Genomic DNA, 20,352 nt, shown 5'->3' with positions numbered 1-20,352 from the left:
ACATAATCTTTGGCATGTTCCTGAAAGGGACGGTTTATTTAAACATATATGTACAGGTAGTATCTGTTCATTGTCTGCATGTCTTTTACATTTTTAACAACTGCAACTATGAATTCACTAGCGCCCGTGCTTATCAAAAGGTAAATGAGAGAACAAACGATTTAGCAAATATTCATAATACACTCATACATCCATGGAAATATGGGTATTTACAAGTGGATTGCATTATATTTGTGCAATCACTAATTCTCAGTATGGTGAGGCCAGTGGAGCAAGTACGAGTGAGCAAGCAACGCGAAAACTGAATCTGCTTCAGAGTTCGAAAAACACAAGTCGTTCACAGTAATTGTTTTGAATAATTCAGTTTCAAATATCCAATGGCGAGCAAGTTATTTTCATCATCTCACCCTGAATTGGTCGCCAGCCAATCGCTAGGCACAAGGAGACAAACAACCATTCACGCTTACTCATACCTAGGGGCAATTTAGAGTGTCCAATCAGCCTAGCATGCATGTCTTTGGAATATGGGAGGTAACTGGAGTACCCAGAGAAAAACCAACGCAGGCCCGGAGAGAACATGCAAGCTCCACACAGGTGGAAAGACCTGGATTTGAACCCAGAAGCCCCACTATGAGGCCGACACTAAACACTCAGCCGGTGGGCCGCCCATGTTTTCATCACACAAGAAAAAATCTGCACAATTGGCTAATCGCAGGCTTAACATTGAAATAGTTTGATGTTTTCAATTATGATTGTAATTTTTAGTTGCATTTTAAAACCATGTTGTGTTAAACAAGAACAACGGGATGTTCTACAATAGGTGGCGCTTAGTAGCAAACATACAAATGGCCTAATTTGGGTCGTTTTGTGACTTTATTTTTCCTCACCCGAAGTTACAAATATTGATGCTCAAACAGATCGCTGTCCTGATTCTTATGTGTATTTTATGTCCACTCTAAAACAAAATAACACTGGGAAACAATATTTTAATTGGAAATTAATAAAAAAATTTGTTGTTAATTTTTTCAAAAAATTTTGAATTTCCAATTACAATAACTGGCACAAATTGTAAAAAGTTGAATTTGGTTTGTTTCGTGAATAGCGGGATTAATTCAACAGAAATATGTAACAATTTTACATAAATATAACTATAAATATATGCGGGAGATTACTGAATACCCATTGACCTTCACAACGATAAACACTGGTATTCCTGACTCTGTGTACTTGCATTGCAAATAGGACTTATATGTACAATTCGGGAAAACAAAGCTGAATGAGTTTTCCCGTTCACAGAAGTAACATTTGCTGAATTTGTGGGGTGGGCAATTACATGATTGAACACTGGGTGGCGCCACAGCAGTCCTTAATGATAGCTACACCTGATTTAGTGATGTAAGGTTTGTTCAGTGGAGGCTCTGAGACTTGTTTTTTCGGCTTTGGAGGATCTGGTTGTGCTGAAAAGAAAATGGAGAGGATATTTTGCAGTTTAATTGGTGGCTTTTTTTGGGGCAGAAGTGTTTGTCGACTCACTTTGTTTGACTTTAAGATTCTCCAGTGGCATCAGTTTTAGTCTGAGGAACTCTGCCATCTCCTTGTCCTCTTCCTGCTCCCTGAGTCAGAGTAATATTAACATTTATTGGAAATCATTCAAATGCTATCAGTCTTTATCTTCTTATATACCTATAGAATATAGAACATATACCTTAATCTCTCCACCTCGGCATCATCTACCAAGAAATCCCTCTTCTGCACCAGTTTATGGATCTTGAGGATTAAATCTTCTTCCTGCTGTTTGTCCATGTTCCTTTTATCTTTCTCTACAGGAACAGCAGAAAATGCACAGTTCTACATAAATGCAAATTAAAACCACACAAATAAACATTGTTAATGCTTTTACATTATTCATAGGAAGTGAACATTATCATTGTAGGGTTCTGAACTCTAGATGACCTTACGTCTTACATAAGCAAATATGAGTGCTGTGGGGGTATATCATCCCAGACATATGAAAATGAAATGGGAAGCAGTAGCCTTACTCCAAGCCACTATATGAGTGCCTCGGCTTCTGCTTGAAAAATGAGCACAAACGTCAGAGAGGTCGGGTGATGTTTTGATAAAAAATAAAAATAAAATAAAAAAAAGTTAAAGCAGAAAATGCAACATGCTCTACAGCAGTGTTTCCCAACCACTGTGCCGGGGCACACTGGTGTGCCGTGAGCAATGGTCAGGTGTGCCGTGGGAAATTGCAAGAAGTCATACAATGTGATATTGAGAGAGAAAAATTCATATGAATATAAGGAGATTAAAATGGAACTATTACAAGGTTCAAATCAAAATATGATGGACGTTAAATTGTAGATTATACTATTATTAGATTCAAGTTGTCAAACAGTAATTTTTTGCTCTTTCTCTTAGTCGAAACGGAAGTTGTCTGGTTTCTAGGGCATCAACCTTTGCCGGCGTGAAGTCTGTGTGGCACATTTTTTGGGTGATATTAGGAGATTTAAGTAATAATTGGAGAAAAATCATAAAATGATGCGATCAATAACTTTACTTGGTTTTTTGCATCACTCAAACCAGAAGTTGTTTAGGGTCCACAGGCCAAATTTTCGTGACATTAGGTCATTGTAAAAAATTAGATTTTGGAATAATTTTGGATGCGATTTCTGCTGATAAAACTTCGATGAGAATAACTATTATAAATATAGGCGACAAAGATTTTCAGATGGTGGTGTCCCTTGAAATTTTTTTCAATGCAAAAAGTGTGCCACGGCTCAAAAAAGGTTGGGATACACTGCTCTACAGTATGTGGCTAATGCAAATTGAAGTAATGGATATAAGTTGGGACAAACCAAAACAATATACCGTCATGCCACTACTTTCCGAGACTTTTCATAACTTGAACATTTCGTAAGTAAAGGTGTACTTTATATGTAAATTCTCTAATTCGTTCCCCGTCAATTACACAACTACCAACTAAACACTTTAAAAATGGTAAATGTGTCCCAATATTGTATGCATACCTGTCAACCTCTGCCGATAACTGCCCTTATAAATGATTATGATTCCCCGTACAAACCCCCAAAAAACCTCACAAACACTGTACGACGCATGTTTACTTCGGTAACTCATTTCTTACTAGATGGCTCCTCCATGCTTGCTTCCACGATATTTACTGTATGTATATCTACGCGTGCGCATGTCATCCTTTATCGATATTGTCGTACGCACCGCTAAAAAATACATACAATTGAGGATTATTTTTGCTGGTATACCGTGACAATAGTAACGATCGATGACAGTAGCGTCGTTGGCACCCAGCCTACGAGACTATCTGAATTTTAGCCAAAACGGTCTTGTTGAGATCGGTTTTCATAAATATTGGCGATTTAAAAAAAAAAAAACATTTCCCCGTACAAAAGTCGGTGTACGGCATACATGATTTGAAATGGTAAAAAAAACGTATAAAATACGTGTAAAACGTACAAGTTGACAGGTATGTGTATGAAAGCTGCGAGGAAACACAAAATTGAGAGAAAATTATGAGGAAATTATTTAATAATGTCTTAAAATAAAAAAAGCATGTGAAAATGTGTCCTGCGCCATTGAAATAGCTCCCTCTGTGGCCATTATAGATGTAATACCCGTGTTTGTCCGACCGATGGCGGCAAGAGCCTGTTCTACCAGGGCCAAAAGCTGTCCACTTCATGGTACATTTTTAGACTTATGTGTGCCCTGTGTATGTGTGTGAAAATATGTGCCATGTTGAATTTGCAGTTTTTAATTGCTTAATAAGGGGAATTCAAAATAAGATAACAGATAAGGAAATGCATTTACTTTTTGGGGGATTTCTTAACATATCTCTGGTCACTCATTTGCATATAAAAAATGTTGTAACCTGAAAATTACATATCTAAAGGGATTTGTAAGTAGAGGTTTGACTGTACTACAATGTTACTCCTTGGGATTTATACTCCAGTGCTTTTTTTGACTCCTCATTGTGCATCAGTGTGACTTAGTTAGAAAAATAGGGTATATATCAGTGTAAAGATGGTCATCATTCAGCAGAAGAGATTTTGTTGAAAATCTTTTATTAGACTGAGTGACGCTAGGGAAGTTGATGTAGTTGACAAGATGGTCTGTTACATTCACGGCACAATCAACACTCCGCAACAGAAAATGTGTTTTAGTGAGAAAGTTTCTCGCATCACATCTATCCTTGGATCCATTTATATATCACTGCATCAATGACTCAAACTTGTCATTCATTTCCTATTTGATTATGCATTGTGTCACACAAAGCTTAAAGACAAGTGTATTTTTCCCAAGCAGTGGTTTTGGTTTGAGCTCCTTACCTGGTATTGCAACAATCTGTCTCAACTCCTGTTTTAAACTCATGATGTCTTTGCACAGCTGTATGTCGTCCATCCTATAAGAGAAGATGACATTTATTTAGACATAAACTACTAAAGTGCAAGTAACAACATACTGTGTGTATTGCCTCGTATATAGCGATACAATTCATATCATCAATTCAATCTGCTGCTGGATAAAGAACTTCTTGACTGGTCGACCACAAACGGTCAGAATGGGTCCACACCTCTCTTCCTCCATCACACTAAACACAGGCTCACCACAAGGCTGTGTACTGAGTCCTCTCCTGTACTCCCTGTACACATACGACTGCACACCAGCCCACCAGTCAAACTCTATCATCAAATTCGCCGATGACACCACTGTGATCGGACTCATCTCAGGCGGGGATGAGTCAGCTTACAGAGACGAGGTCGACAAACTGTCTTCTTGGTGCTCGGCGAACAATCTTACACTGAATACCGCAAAGACTAAAGAAATAATCTTGGACTTTCGCAAGCGCAGCACAGACCTGGCCCCACTCCTCATTAACGGAGTATGTGTAGACAGGGTCCAATCGTTCAAATTCCTGGGAGTCCACGTCACGGATAGGCTCTCCTGGTCCACAAACACCACAGTGTTAGTGAAGAAGGCCCAGAAACGACTCCACTTCCTCAGGGTACTGAGAAGGGACAAGTTGGACACCAAGCTTCTGGCAACCTTCTACAGAGCCACTGTGGAGAGCATCCTGACTTACGGCATTACAGTGTGGTATACCGGAAGCACGACAGCAGACAAAAAAGCCATACAGAGAGTGATAAACACTGCCCAGAAGATCGTCGGCTGCTCTCTGCCATCGCTAGAAGACATTGCCAACCCCCGATACCTCAGAAGAGCCGGGTCCATTGTTGGAGACCCATACCACCCTGGACACGGCCTGTTCCAGTTGCTTCCATCTGGCAGACGCTACAGGTCCTACAAAGCACGGACAAACAGGCTCAAGGACAGCTTCTTCCCAACAGCCATCAGGTCTCTGAACCTGCAGCAACACGTGACGTGACGACTACACATATCCCTACTATGAAATTAAGTCAAGTCGAATTGAAGTAACAGGAAGGTCGTTTGGTGCAGATCTACCTTCCACAGGATGACTGAGGGAGGGTAAGTATAAAGACTGAGAGGTAAGTGATCCATCTTATTCTTGTTGGCATCGGTGAGGCAACTTGTAGTCGCCGGAAAATGGCGCTCAAGGCGGAGAGCTAACAAGTATGAATATGTCATAAATAAATGTCATAAATGTGTCTGGCCTGGGAAGACGAACTTGTGGAGAAGCACTATACAATTTCGTCATACGCTGCTGAGGGTATGATGACTACTAGGCTTTTTGTCAAGTCAATGATGACGACAATGCCTATGTCTGATTTTCATTTTCATTTTCATCATGACGCACAGGTTATGTTTTGATTCAATCCTGATTCATTTTGATGCTATATGCTATACATCCCTTTGAGAAAGTAATCAAAATGTACATATAAGTACTTCATATAAGTTTATTTCTGAAACCTCATTCAGCCCTAAAGTGAACATTAATGGACAGGATGTTTAGCATCAATAATGTTTTTTTAATGGCAAGTCAAAATATTAGCTTGAGAATTCCAGGTATTGTAACTATCTGAAGACCAAAAGACAAATTTAAGTTATTCAAGTTAGAACTGTGCAAAATAACTTTGGTGCAACTATGCTGAGATAAAACACCTGTTTTGGTTTGGCCATTACTGTCCATTTATTGAAGAAATATATGTAGTAAAATTTAATATCATGTGTTCAAGCAAGATTATTTTGGAGGAACACAAGTTGCTCAACATACCCAGTTTTTATCACACTCCTGTGTGCAGTTATTTTGGCAGATTGACGGGCAGGGCAGCTGCATGTTGCCAACTAGAGGATGGGACTTCAGCCATCTATTGTTTCTTGCCACCAACAACACATATGTAACCAAATTATTTTTGAACTAAAAACTAATTTATTAAAAAATTACAATGATTGATTTCAAAGGGGGAAAATCAGGGAAATTTAATATACGTCTATACCCTTAATTTTAATTTGATCCTAAAAGAGAAAGTCCGCACTCATGATTTACTTTCCCGGGGCACGCAAAATGATGCGGCGGGTCAGATGTGGCCTCCGGGCCGCCACTTTCACATATGTGGTTTACACCATCAAGTGGCTGGTCACCATATTAATCTCTCTCTCTCTCTCTCTCATTTCATTTTCTGAACCACTTTATCCTCACGAGGGTCACGGGGGGTGCTGGAGCCTATCCCAACTGCCAGAGGTGGGGGACACCTTGAATTGGTGGCCAGCCAATCGCATGGAACACGGAGACAAACAAACATTCACACTCATACCTAGGGGCAATTTAGAGTGTCCAATCAGCCTACCATATAAGTCTTTGGAATGTGGGAGGAAACCAGAGTACCCGGCCGGGGAAAACCAACAGAGGCTCAGGGAGAACATGCAAACTCCACACAGGTGGACCGACCTGCATTTGAACCCAGGACCCCAGAGCTGTGAGGCCGACACACTAACCACTCATCCGCTGGGCCACAGTATTAATGTTAGGTATATTAGTACGCCCTATATGGGCCAAAATGTAGTGTTTATGTAGAATAAGTAACATTAGAAATTGATCAAATGTTATTTAAAAGAAAAATGAAATTAGAAAATTTGAAATAAAACTAAATCGGGGTAAGCCGCCTCGTGGTGTAGAGGTTCACTCGCCTGACTTCAGTGTGAGGAAACCGCGGGGTCGATTCCCGCTGGTGGCGATATGATTGTGAATGTGTAAGGTAGTTTGTCTCTCACTGTGCCCTACAGCTAACTGGGGAAAATCTGCCTTGCGCCTGAAGTCAGCCTGGATAGGCTCCAGCAACCCTTTTGAGGATGCTCGGTAAGAAAGATGAATAAAGGCAGGGAGTTAACAATTGGTTCAAACTGTTATTAAATGAACCCACTAATAAATCACGTTAAAAATGGAAACCTTGCAATCATGATGAATGTCAGTGTCAAGTTCCTGTGCCTAAAGATGCAGGACATGTGAAATTGGTGTGACGTGAGCCTGAAATGCAGTTGAGCTTGTCTTTAAGATACCAGCCTGCCCAATAAATGGAAAACATGCGTAACTGATCAATCCATCCCGTGCTGACGTCTCATGGTCTCCGCAAATTTTCTCTCCTCTCTTTTTGTGACGGATGCCACACATTTGATTCTCCCAGCCATACATCAGCCTGATGACTCATGCACAGTCTCCCCCTCCCATTGCATGCTGATCTTCCTGCAGCCTATTGTTGCAGTATCTGATTGCTGACAGTGGATCCCACAAATGTCTCCCCTCTGACTGCCGGTTTTACATAGTGTCAATGTGTTTTATGGCCTCTGAAGTAACACACAGGCAGGCACAAAAAAAGGTAAAACCGCATGATGATAAACTCACGAGGACTTCATGGGAACTTCAACTAATTGAGCTCTACACAAAGTAAATCAGCATCATGTGACCCCATCGACCTGTGCTTACCAGCAACAATTACCAGCACTGATCATTCCATGTGTGTTTCAAACAAAAACATATTTACAACTCAAAATATGTGATAATTCAATTGTAGTCTGTATATATTTTTTTCTTTGAGGATGATGGTGGGACTAGTTTAAAAAAAAAAAAAAACATTTGTCCGACAAAACTAACTTTTTTGAAGGATTGCAATTTGCGACAAATTACAATCCTTCAAAAAAGTTCAATACAAAATAGTACAAAAACAATTTCCCGGGCAATATTCTAAAAGATCTTGACTCTAACTGCCATTTTAAGACACTAAAAAGCCCCCTCAACTGCCAAAAAGACATAAAATGCACATTTTCAATAAATAACCTCAATATTTTTTTGAACTTTTGGCAGCCAATAGTTTTGTGGATAAATTAAAGACTAGATAATTATATATGTATATGACAAATATCTTCGTTGAGTCAGTTCACAATTTGAACAAAGGAAATTTGTAAGTGGAAATGATTGCAAGTAATAAATATATCTCTAGGCCTAGCTCTAATCCTAGAAACGAATGCTAATGAAAATAGTCAATAGAGAACTATATAATCAACTGTGGAGAGCATTTCATTTGCTGTCTTGGCCTTCAGTGACTTTCATTCCACTAGTGGCATAACCTGCTTAATATACTACAAAAATAGCTAAAATAACAGCCCACAACTGTGTCATCCATAACTGGTGGAGGTCAAAAATAATAATTGATATTGCAAGACAATGCATCATACTTATCAAAAAGGCTTATATTCCAATTAATAAATTAATGTGTCCTCTGGGCTACAGGATTGTTTTTTGTTTTTTTTTTGAGTTTGCTTTTCCAGTTACGTCCAGGGGAGACGTCGAGGCGATGTACGGGCAATTAGGACCCAGTCGCGGGGTAGAGGACGAGGCAAATAGTGCTCATAACTTTAACTTAATACTTATACTTAATAAGGGACCATACAATATAACAAGGCCTTAGGAAACGAAGCATGAAAACAAACCGGACTAGGGAAAACACGTGAAATCGAGGAACAAGGTAACGTGGATCCATGGTAAGGGAATTTAGCAGGCTACTCCTAAAATTTCCAAAACCTAAGCCCTTACCAACCAAAAAGAAGGGAAATTTAAAATCTGACCAGTTGAAAACAATTGCTAATACAATAACTTGCATTGCCCAGCATCTCAACCTGACAACCTGACCAGATCAGTAGTGTAGAAATGGATAGTACATCACGATAACAAATATTAAGCTGTATCCACCTACCAGTGACAGCTGCTGGGATTCTTGTGATCTATTATATAATCGAATTACCTTCCATCTGGTCTTTCAGAAATAAAAGAGAACAGTTTGCCACTCACATGAAGCGCAGCTCCGATTCCCGACGTACTAAGACCTCCCTAAGGCGTTGGATACGAGCCATCTCCATCTCTAGCTCTTCTGGACACATAGTGCTCTCGGCCATGGACACGTCAGAGTGACCTAATAAACAAAGACGAACAAGGGTAGCTCAATTTAATTCACTCCTACATATTAGGACAGCAGCAGATTCATGTCACTCAAGTGCATTCGTGCCTTTACTTACAAATTTAATTGGTTCCAAGACATTTTTTGTAACTTGAACATTTTGTAAGTAGAGAGGTACTTTATATGTAAATTCTCTAATTTGATCCATCATGGTACTCACACGACTACCAACTAAACCCTTTAAAATTAGTCTAAGTGTCCTAATTTTGTATGAAAGATCTGAGGAAAGTTGTAAGTTATAAGGAAATGATTTATTCATATCTTAAAATAAATAAAGCATATGAAAATGTGCCACAAAATATCTGCCACAATGCATCTGTACAGTTTTTAATCGCTTAATAAGGGGAATTCAAAATAAAATAACAGATAAAGAAATGCATTTACTTTTGGGGGGATTTCGTGACTTGGATCTTTTTTGTATCTCGAGTCACTCATTTACAAAAGTTTCGTGATCTGAAACTTTCGTACCGACTGACATTCGTGAGTAGAGGTGTAAATGTACAACCTGGCCAGTTTGTTACAGTACTTACAGTATTTGAGCCCCACAGACAAATGTCATGCATTCTTTGGGTGCGAGATCAGTTTTTAAAAATGAAGATCTGAAAATCTTAAACTTAGTCATTGGTCACTTTCATCCATCATCATCATCACCATCATCATCATCATCATCATCATCATCATCACCGTCTTTGTCATACTGTACTGTTGGAGCAATCAACTATTACCATGCATTATACAAGTATGAGAAATTAGAATTATAATCCGAGCATACACACATAAACACTGTACCTTTAAAATACAAATCACCCAGCCAAAATACAGGAATATATTACCATCAGTCCGACATGTACAACTATCAGGTATGTTACATTACAAAAACCAATAATCCCTGACACAGATTTTATGTGACATCCCATCCCTTCTGATTCTCTGGGGCTTGAATTGATTGCAACTGAACTGTTCTGATTGGCTTAACCCAGAAAATAGCAGAAAATGTTCAATAAATATATATATTTTTTAAAATCACCAACTTGCCACTCCGAGCAGCTGGGTAAAGTTTGGTGTTAAGTGTAGTTTTTTTCTGCTATTCATTGATTCATTTTCTGGTTGTCTTCAATAGCCATTCATTCATTTTATGCACTAGTTATCTTATCAAGGGTTGCAGGGGTGTTGGAGCCAATCCCAGCTAACTATGAGCACCAGGTGGGAAATTGGTCCAAACGCGCAGTTCATTCAATAGTTATAGCTAAGCTATAGCCAGTATTGAAACTGCTTTGACGCAAAATGCCTAGTATTCAACTTGTTATTCATCAACGAGAGTGCACCGATAACCATCTACAACTCCACATTGCTGCTTGTTTGCATCACCAACTAATAAAACTTCTAGAATGCTGTCAGTTGGGGCAGACAGAATCTTATTACATCATGAGACAGCTGGAGCTCCTGCAGAGACCCAAACTGCAGTCAGCAAGCATGGAAGCTGACTCACCACGAGCAAGCAAACATGAGCTTCAAACAAGAAAGGGGGTTTGTTTATTCCCTTGCCAGAATTTCGATTTCGAAAAAAAAGAGTTGTTACATCGGCTAAGCAGCTCAGTGCACAAAAAGTCTGAGTGCTTTTGATAGTCTCCTTCGACGTTTTTGCATATTGAAACAAATCAACTATTAAAAAAAACAGCTTTGATCCAGTTCCTCCCTGAAAAAAACTCACAAGGACAAAACCTGTGTCCCTGCATTGAAAAAAACTTTACACCAACACAAGCTGCAGACATGACAGTACCTCTGCTTGCCTATAATGAATACATACATCCCACGATGCATTCATTAAACAACCTCATAAGTACGCCACAGGAATATCATTTAATAAGGTTGGAGACAATGGGGGGGCTCTATGTCAGGTAAATGTCAGCACCACCATGACATCAAGCTGATGACACATCCTGCAGTCACACCAGCCACACGTACAGAACACACTCTGGACTGCATTACCTCCTCCCTTAAAAGAACCGTGCCCAGGGAGGAGGGACACGCTTTCTGTTTCACCTCTATGTTCTGTGCTTGTTTATAGAGAGAAAGCTCTATTTTCCAGTAGCTGTGTCTTCTTTTCATCCTCAGGGCTCGCACTATATGCTCCTTTGTGATGACTTGTCCTCAGCGGGGAGTGTACTTGTGTCATCACTTGCGTCATTCAGGTTCAGTAAGAAAACAAAATACAAAACATCCAAAATAGTCTATGTAAAATAGAAAATGACCAGGGTTTGGTGTAAGGTCTGACCCAATCGTATTAAGTTATTTACTCTGGGATACTCTATGAAAATTATTATTATTATTATTTCATAGCTTGTTTCAAAGAGAAAAGCCTGCATTGGTTGTTGAATATAGCACATAATGTTTCTAAAAGTCCATTTAACCCTTCATTTTCTTGCTGTTAATTTTCTACAGACACATAGGAGTGTTGTCATTCAGGCCAACTTATACATACACACAAATGTAAAAAGAAAATAATAATAATTCTGCTGTTTGGTGCCACATATTTACATTTTATTAGTACAGTTGACAACATCTTAATGGATCTGTGATAGACTACTTAATGCAGGGCTGGATTTTTAAAGCTTTGGTTCTTTGTTTTCTGGTACTAAAACCAGCATATATGCTGATTTCTAGGAAGATTTGTATGTTTTCAGTGATTCTAAACAAATATCGTATTTTAAGAATATTAAGCGTCAACATTTAAACATAATAGCCAATTATTCAAATGTAAAATCCAGTTTCGTTTTCTCTTTTACGATGTTGCATTCCCATTAGAAATGTTCGTAATTGCGCATGCCAGCGCGCAGGCGAATGAATGGGCCTTAAATCAGGAATACCCATTGCATACGCTCAGCTCAAACTGAATCACTGTATTCAATAGAGATCATATAGAATTAAAATTTATCGCGGAAATAGCTACAATAATGTTTTTTCCCGGCCGGAATGCTGCTCAGTGCTCACCTTTGTCCATCGTCCACGCCGTCTGCGACACGGCGCCGTAGCTTCTCAGCGCTCGCTCCGTATCTGAAAAAGACTTCTTCATTTCCATGTTCACCGAGAGAGCTGCCTGATGCTAAATGTGCACGTCTAACGCTAGTTAAATTCCCCTCGGAGCCAGGTTTTCAGCCGGCTGAGCCTGAGGCACTGGGCATCTTTATCTGGGGCTTCCTCAGTCTCTCGATGTAGTGAATCGAGGGAGGAGAGTCAGAGCGCATGCGCATTGCTGACGGGGACATGCAAATCCACTGATGAAGTGAATCTCAACTAATTTTTTTTCTATTGGCCAATTTCAAAAACTTCGACAGAATACGTATTAGGAAGTGATATATGAAACTGAACATAAAGTTTTTTTCATAGCGGGGGAAAGGCTGCCAGCATCCATGGGTGACAAGGTGCTGGAGCCTATCCCAGCTGACTTCAAGCCAGAGGCAGGGGACATCCAGGGGACATCCAGGGGACACACACACCCACACAGTGGGCACACTAGGGGCATTTTAGAGTGTCCAATCAGCTTACTATGCATGCTTTTTTTGGAATGTGGGAGAAAACCAGATTACACGGAGGAAACCCACACAGGCCCAGGGAGAACATCCTAGCTCCACACAGGTGGACTGACCAGGATTTGAACTCAGGACCCAAGAGCTGTGAAGCCAACGCACTAACGACTCCTCCATCCGCCAGGCCGCCAATATACACATTTTTTAAAACTAGTTTATATTTTGGGGTGGCTCGGTGGAGCAGGTGGATAGCGTGTCGGCTTCACAGCTCCTGGGTCGTGGTCATGTCCATCTGTGAGGAGTTTGCATGTTGCATGCGAGGGTTTCCTCCAGGTACTCCGGTTTCTTCCCACATTCCAAAAACCTGCATGGTAGGCTGATTTGACACTCTAAATTGCCCCTAGGTACAAGTATGAGGGTGCATGGTTGTCCTTTGTCTCCTTGTGCCCTGTGATTGGCTAGCGCGTCACCTTCACAGTTTTGGGGTCCTGGGTTCGAATCCAGGTTGGTCCTCCTGTGTGGAGTTTGGATATTCTCCCTGGGCCTGCGTGGGTTTTCTCCATTTCCCCCCACGTTCCATAGACATGCAGGGTAGGCTGATTAAACATTTAAAATTGCCAATAGGTGTGAGTGTGAAATTTACAATTATTTAAGTCGGCACACATGATGTACTTTACCGGGCCACACAAAATGATGCGGCGGGCCAGATTTGGCTTTGACACATGTTGGCTACAGCATCCACCTGGAGACAAAGTTGGAACTTTCACGTGATGTCTCCTGAGAGGCCGCCCGGTGCGGCCTGTGAATCCAACAAAATACCACCCAGACCTGCCAACAGGAACGTGGCACCCTACGTGTTTCATCCAGTCGGAGATATTCAACTGCCCCTCACCTCCGGCTACCCCCCAGGATGAACTAATCCCCGTTTTAGTGGCAGCGCTACCGCGGCTGAGGGTAACCCCTAGGCGCCTGGGTGGCTCAACAACAACAACAACAACAACAGCATCCACCGTCACCATTGTGAGTTTAGGTGGCTCAGAAAATGGATGAATTAATTAGCCAATGCAAAGACTCACACAATGAAGTACATTCATGTTTTTTATTTATTAATTCATATATGTATTTTGTATATTTCTACCACAGACACAATAACTTAAGCAGGGTAAAATATTACAAAAGGCCACATAATTGATCAAAAATCTCCTGTATTGTACCAAAATCAGTGCAGCAGCTTCACCAGCCAGTACTCATTAACAGTTTATACAAAAAGAGAGAAATCAGTCATTTGAATAAAGTATTCCAGTGTTAAACATTAATACACAACAAATATAATTATTTAGAAATAATACCAACAGAGAACATTTCAGTGCAGTTGAAAGGTAACGTGATTAAGTTCAATGTAAGGACCAACAATCATTCATTCAATAATTTTCAGTTTAAACGTGTGGTAATGGCGATTCGTGGTGTAGAAGTTCACTAGCCTGACTTTGGTGCGGGCAAATGTGGGCTCAATTCCCACCAGTGGGGGTAAGATTAGGAGTGCGGATGATTGTTTGTCTTTCTATGTGCCCTACGATTGACTGGCGACCCATCTAGGATGTAGTCTGCCTTTTGCCTGAAGACAGCTGGAATAGGCTCCAGCAACCCCCGCAACCCTTTCAACGATGGGCGGTATGGTAGATGAATGAATGAATGTACATGAAGGTTACAGATCACATTGATGGTAGATTTTTAAAAAATACATATCTTAGTCTTATTTTTCATATACAACAAAAACATGTCAGTTGAACAGTGTTACGCTTCCATATCTATTTCAAAATGTTATATTAACAGTATATTGTTAAATTCTATGTTGATAAACCCATAAATACATAATGTCAACGTGTTTACAGTATAAGGTGGATCAGCACAGCTCTTATTAGCAGCTTCAATGTAGTGATATTAGCACCATCCGACATTTTCAAGACAATTTCACGTTTGATTTTCCTTTCCAATGGCTGAAAACAAATCATGTTTGCATTATGACCCAGCGGCTAAGAGAAAAAACAGGGTCAATTAATACAAATAGCTTCCTTTGTAGGCCTCCTCTACATTTGGAAAATGTAGTTACATTTAGTTGCATGAAAAGTCTAGGGGTGTAGTCTGCCTTTTGCCAAAAGTCAGCTGGGATTGGCTCCGGCAACCCCTTTTTATCCAGTTTATATGTGAAATAAATAATAAAACTAATGTTTGCAAAAAATATTGACTGGCTATATCAACAATCAGCATTTTTTTATTACGCACTACGAATAAAAAGCTATTGTACCATTAAAATATTTTGGTTATTTTACTGTTTATAGATCATTTGTCGCTGTTAATAGATTCTAAGACCTGCTACAAACGGTGAACAATCTCGATGTTTTTTTATGGTGTCTATTTAATATTATTTGTTTAAAACTCTCCGTACAGTTATTTAAAGCCATAGTGTAGACGCTGCTGCTTAATGGCCATTACAATACTCCACAATTGTGCCTTTTTTCTCCATTTTAAAACCCTCTGTACTATTATATTAAACTCCTGGAGATAGACAGAGACCCCTAGTGACTAGTGATATACTCTCCAATTGATTGATACCTTTTTTAAACGCCATTCTGCCATTAAAAACTACTTTCCAGTAGTTATTTTACTTAATAATGTTACTATATGAGATGTCATTATTAATAAATACCATACATACACCAGCTTTCTTTGAGAATAAATGTCTGTGAAACTGAGAAAGAATCATCAGATGTGATGATTAATAATTACGTTCTGGAAGACAACAAATGACAACCCCCTATTGTTAAAAAAAAGTATTAAGGAGTACCTTCTGATCACACACTCATTGGCCACATTGTTAACTACACGAGCACAATACCAAAGTTGTAACAGGAATGCTGACTTAATATAGATTCTATTGACACTATTACTAACGTAACCTAAGTCGTTTATAATTGTGCACTTGTATCTTATGTTGGAGCCAATGAATGTATTTAGTAAATTACCATGTCCTCGGCAACAATGACCCCTGAGTGATTCATGAGCTAATCTTTACTACCTCAATGACTCCCACCTTCTTCAATATCATTTGTATGTGGATGGAGGATTTACCCCTTTATCATGGGAGGTACTTTCATTCCCTTTTGCATCGTCTGTCTTCTCCGCGACGCCTTCTTTGGAGGGGAACATCCATGCGACGGCTGCCCCAGCAGTGCCGTCGCCGCTCTGACGCGAGAAGCACAAGAAAGTTGCCCACACAAAGGCACAGCAGCCACTGAAGGTGGTCCGCACAAACGGAGGCACCAAGACAAAGTTCAGAAGCTGGAGGAGACAGAGGTTATACATGTTAGTCAGTGGCGGGCCGTCAGGGCCTTCAATGCCTTCTTTTCTGGCCTAAGAAATATCTGAATCATTTACTATATTTTGTCCATCAATACTTATTAAATAATTCCAAATCGTCTGTTAGCTTCCTTTTAATTGCTTTCCCCCCTGGTTGCACTGCTTCCAGATGTGTATTTTATTGAAGCATTTAACCAATCACATTTCAGCCATTATTTGTTGCCATGGTCAGAAGTCTGCCTCAAGGCCTTCATAATCAGTTCTGCAGGCTCTGCTGCATTAAACAAGTATCGGTAAGACTGCTTTAATCAATCAGGTTTCGAGTTGGCAACACCACAACGTCTTTCTGCAGGCGTAGGGATACGTCATTGCCTTGTCGCGGGCGTAGTGATACGTCATTGCCTTGTCGCGGGCGTAGGGATATGTCATCGCTTTCACCATCTATGATTGGATAGTGATTAGCCAGAGCTACCTAACTGTATTTGGAGCGAGCTGCACAGGCAAATATATTGTTGTGTTGATTTAAAGCCATTTTCAAGACTGACTATGCCAGAAATACGACAGGACAGGCTCGACATTCAGCATGAGCTTCGATGGCGATCGAAAAGAAGGAAGAAAGAAATGAGGATGGATATTGTGTAGAGTTAAAAAGGATTTTTGGTGAGTAAAATATTGCTATATTCCTTAATAATATTTCAATTGTATGAAAGAGGTCCCCCGGGCCCAGTTCTGATATCTGAAAGGCTCCAGTGTTTGTAATTAAGCTCCAGTGCTTGTATTTAATCAATAAATGCTGCCAAGAAGTGGATTTTACCCCATTTTAGTGCAATTTTTGCCGGTGCGCCATTGACGTTCATCGCTGTCTTTTCCCGGGAAAATCAGCACGCTGGCCCAGTTGTAATGTCTGAAAAGCTCCAGTATTTGTATTTAATCATTAAATGCTGCTAGGAAGTGGGTTTTTACCCCATTTTTGTGCATTGATTTATTGATTATTTTTTGTGTGTCGCAGATCTAGCTGCAGGAGAGGTTTTATAGCCATAAAATAGTTTTGGAGGGTTGGATTGATTCGTTGACGGCGTTACGAGAAAATGCACGGACCGCCACTGATGTTAGTGAATTAAAATCTTTACAAAGGCTGATAATATCTTAACTCAAGGCAGAGACAAAACTAAACCCTGTAAAGCATTAACTTTTAGACATAAATTGCTACAAATGACCAAGAGTCCAATCATATCCCTTTCACAAAGCCGGTTAATATTCACCTGCATAAAGGGCCAGAACATTAGTCCAGTCTGAAATGACAAATACCAGAAAATTAACAACTTGAAGACAGACAAAAGTGTGAGTGATCCAAATTAGACCTAAACAATTTAAGATCACAAAGATGGCAGCCAATCTTCTGCATTCCAAAGTGTTGGCGAGGCTTTGACCTCGGTGGTCATCTAAAATTCTTATAAAGCGTGATTTATGGATGGGTATGCGTATGTATGTTAAGATTCTCTCACCACATTTGTCCAAACCGTGCAACGTAGAGAGGTGAATTTTTTTGTGGTGGCCAGCAATGGCTGTCGGATCATAAAAGACCAGTGATTGCATTTCTTCACCTTCTTTAACTGTGTAACTCAATCTTTTATTTGTTAAAGACCCATTCGCCAGCCCCCCTGCTTGTAGATCAATAAAATAAAAGTAGTTGTTAAATAGAATCTCTCAAATGTTCTACAAAATGACAGTTTGACTCTGGAACAGAATTGAATGCTATGGTCTTGACTAGAAAATTTTGTCGAACTCTTGAATTCTTTCCATTGTAGGTTTCTCATTAATAAAAGTAAGAAAACTAGAATTTATTTTTTATCACAATAAAATTGGAAAGCGAAAAGGAAACCGAAAGCAATTACATGAGAGATGCATTAGCTCTACTAACCTTGTAGGTGTTCAGGAATTTGTTTCTCCAATCTTCCGTGATATCATCTTTGCCCTCTAAGAAACTGACCCCTGTTCAACACATGGAACAAACACCTCACAATGAAACTCACAAATAAAATGCTAATTATATAACAAACCACGGTTATAAATTTGACACAGTATTTATCTCTTTCATTGTGTGGGTTATAGAATTTTGGTAAGTATTTGCATGATGTAAGGTGTTGTCTTATTTAATTTATATTTTTTGGGATTGTCTAAAAAACCAAGAGAATGTGACCGAAGAAAAAAATTCTGGAAAAAAAACATTTGGATCTGTTCTCTTAGGAAAGCAGAACACATGTTCAGTGAAGTAGCTTATGATGAGAAGTAAAGTGATTTCCTTTAAATATGATTTTGGCATAGTTCCATCGTGTTTTTACAGTATACCACAGGGGTCGGGAACCGTTTTTGAAAGAGAGAGCTATACACAATTCCTGGTTTTAAATGTTATTCCTTGAGAGCCATACTCACAATTTAAAAGTCAACATACATGAAAGTTTTTTAGTCATTTTACCACTTTGAAAGTACAAAATGTCTCTGAATTATTTTGACAACATTGTTACGCTGTTGCCAATCAATGAATATCAATGAGAGAATAGATGCAGAAGACTCTAATGAAAAAAAAGTCAATGCCACAGTGCCGACGTGACCTAATGGTGCGTTCTGGACTCGGCTCTCTCACCACCGGTTTCCATATTTTAGCTCAGAGCCATATGCCCCCATCAAAACAGCCACATGTGGCTCCTGAGCCATATATTCCCTACCCCTAGTATAACAGATATTTGGAATCAGAAACCTAATACTAAAGTGTGTATAGACGTCTAAATATTCTCGTTGGTTCAGAAGCCTTTTGCGCAGGATTAACTAAATCAAAGTGCAATCATTGACCTTTGCGCTTCAACTCGGGACAGAAGAACTTCACTGATTGACGTAAGGGGGTGTAAGCAGATTAATGTGTATAGTAGACCATTTTCAAGTTAACCTTTAACTGGTGAAGGACCGACCTGTGTAAAAGACGCTGGTGGCCAAAGGCGCGGCCGTAGTCTGATCCAGGAACAGTTTCCTCATCACCATCCCTGGCGAATTTCCCGGGAACCTGCGCTCCAGAAAGCGCATCCAAAAGAAATTGAAGTTACCATGGAAACTGAAAGCGACCACTGCAACATTCCGCGTGTGTTCCCAGTCCATTTGTTCCCGTTGAGAAAACCATTGATGAACGAAGTCGCCCCCCGCGAACAAACAACCGTACAGCGTCACATTCGTGACCCAAGGGAACCGACGGACGTGTTTAACGACCGCCTTTATCATTATTGGAGCGATAAATAGAACATAACACGGTGTTATAAAGTGACAACAGTCAAGGCGGCTACGATATTATCTTATAAAAATTATATCATAATAAAAACACTGTTCGCTCAACGCTATTCGGTAAGAACGAGAAAAATGACATGCGCGGCATCTACCCAATGAGCATCACGTCCATAAAATAAAAACAATTCCATGGAAAACGCACATGATATAAAATAATCGTATGTATGTCGACGAAATTCAGAACTGTACTTGCTCGTCGAATGATCCGTAGATGCACCCTGTTTTCTCCCACTCTATGTCTCCCGAGGCGTGTTTATTTGGAATGCCGGCCCATTTTCAATTCTCATTGGTTCAGTAGCGTTTTGGGCGGGATTAAACGAAGTATGAAGGGGAAGAGCGACGTTTCAATTGGCTGGTGAACACCGGTCCCGAAAGTCAACTAGCATGTAGACTGGAGCCACCCAGCTGTTTTAATAAGGCCAAAACCTAATTTGAGCGATGGCAAATACATAGGTTAATCTTTTCATGTGTGGATTATGAATAAAACAGACAGAATCCATTACTAATTAAATACATAGGATTTTTTTAAACTAATCGTAAATATATAAGCCGCCTTGTGGTAAAATATACACTGGGTATATAAAATAAAATTATACAAATATACTACATTTAAAAACCAAGAGCGGCCCAGTGGATGAGTAGATAGGGCGACGGCTTCATAGTGGGAGCCTTGGGTC

General features: G+C 39.8%; 1 protein-coding gene across 2 annotated transcripts; it reads right to left on the bottom strand.

The window, feature by feature from the left end:
• Window positions 1–17: 17 nt before the first annotated feature.
• Window positions 18–19,921, bottom strand: LOC144197645 (bMERB domain-containing protein 1-like). 2 transcript variants are annotated; one of them, XM_077718147.1, is made up of 6 exons: window positions 12,450–12,694; window positions 9,293–9,413; window positions 4,359–4,432; window positions 1,706–1,820; window positions 1,534–1,613; window positions 18–1,457 (listed from the first exon to the last, which is right to left on the bottom strand). In XM_077718147.1, the coding sequence occupies exons 1-6, from the start codon at window positions 12,535–12,537 to the stop codon at window positions 1,330–1,332; spliced, it is 606 nt and encodes a 201-aa protein (XP_077574273.1). In that variant the 5' UTR covers window positions 12,538–12,694; the 3' UTR covers window positions 18–1,329. The 2 variants fall into 2 exon arrangements, with proteins under 2 accessions (XP_077574273.1, XP_077574272.1); XM_077718146.1 differs by lacking the exons at window positions 18–1,457; window positions 1,534–1,613; window positions 1,706–1,820; ... (1 more) ...; window positions 9,293–9,413; window positions 12,450–12,694 and adding exons at window positions 15,616–16,324; window positions 17,605–17,634; window positions 18,264–18,334; window positions 19,309–19,921.
• Between the last annotated feature and the right edge of the window lie 431 nt (window positions 19,922–20,352).

The sequence above is a fragment of the Stigmatopora nigra genome, chromosome 6 (assembly GCF_051989575.1).
Source record: "Stigmatopora nigra isolate UIUO_SnigA chromosome 6, RoL_Snig_1.1, whole genome shotgun sequence".
NCBI lineage: Eukaryota > Metazoa > Chordata > Actinopteri > Syngnathiformes > Syngnathidae > Stigmatopora > Stigmatopora nigra.
Note: the sequence above shows the minus strand (reverse complement) of the source record. Positions and strands in the feature narration are given on the sequence as shown.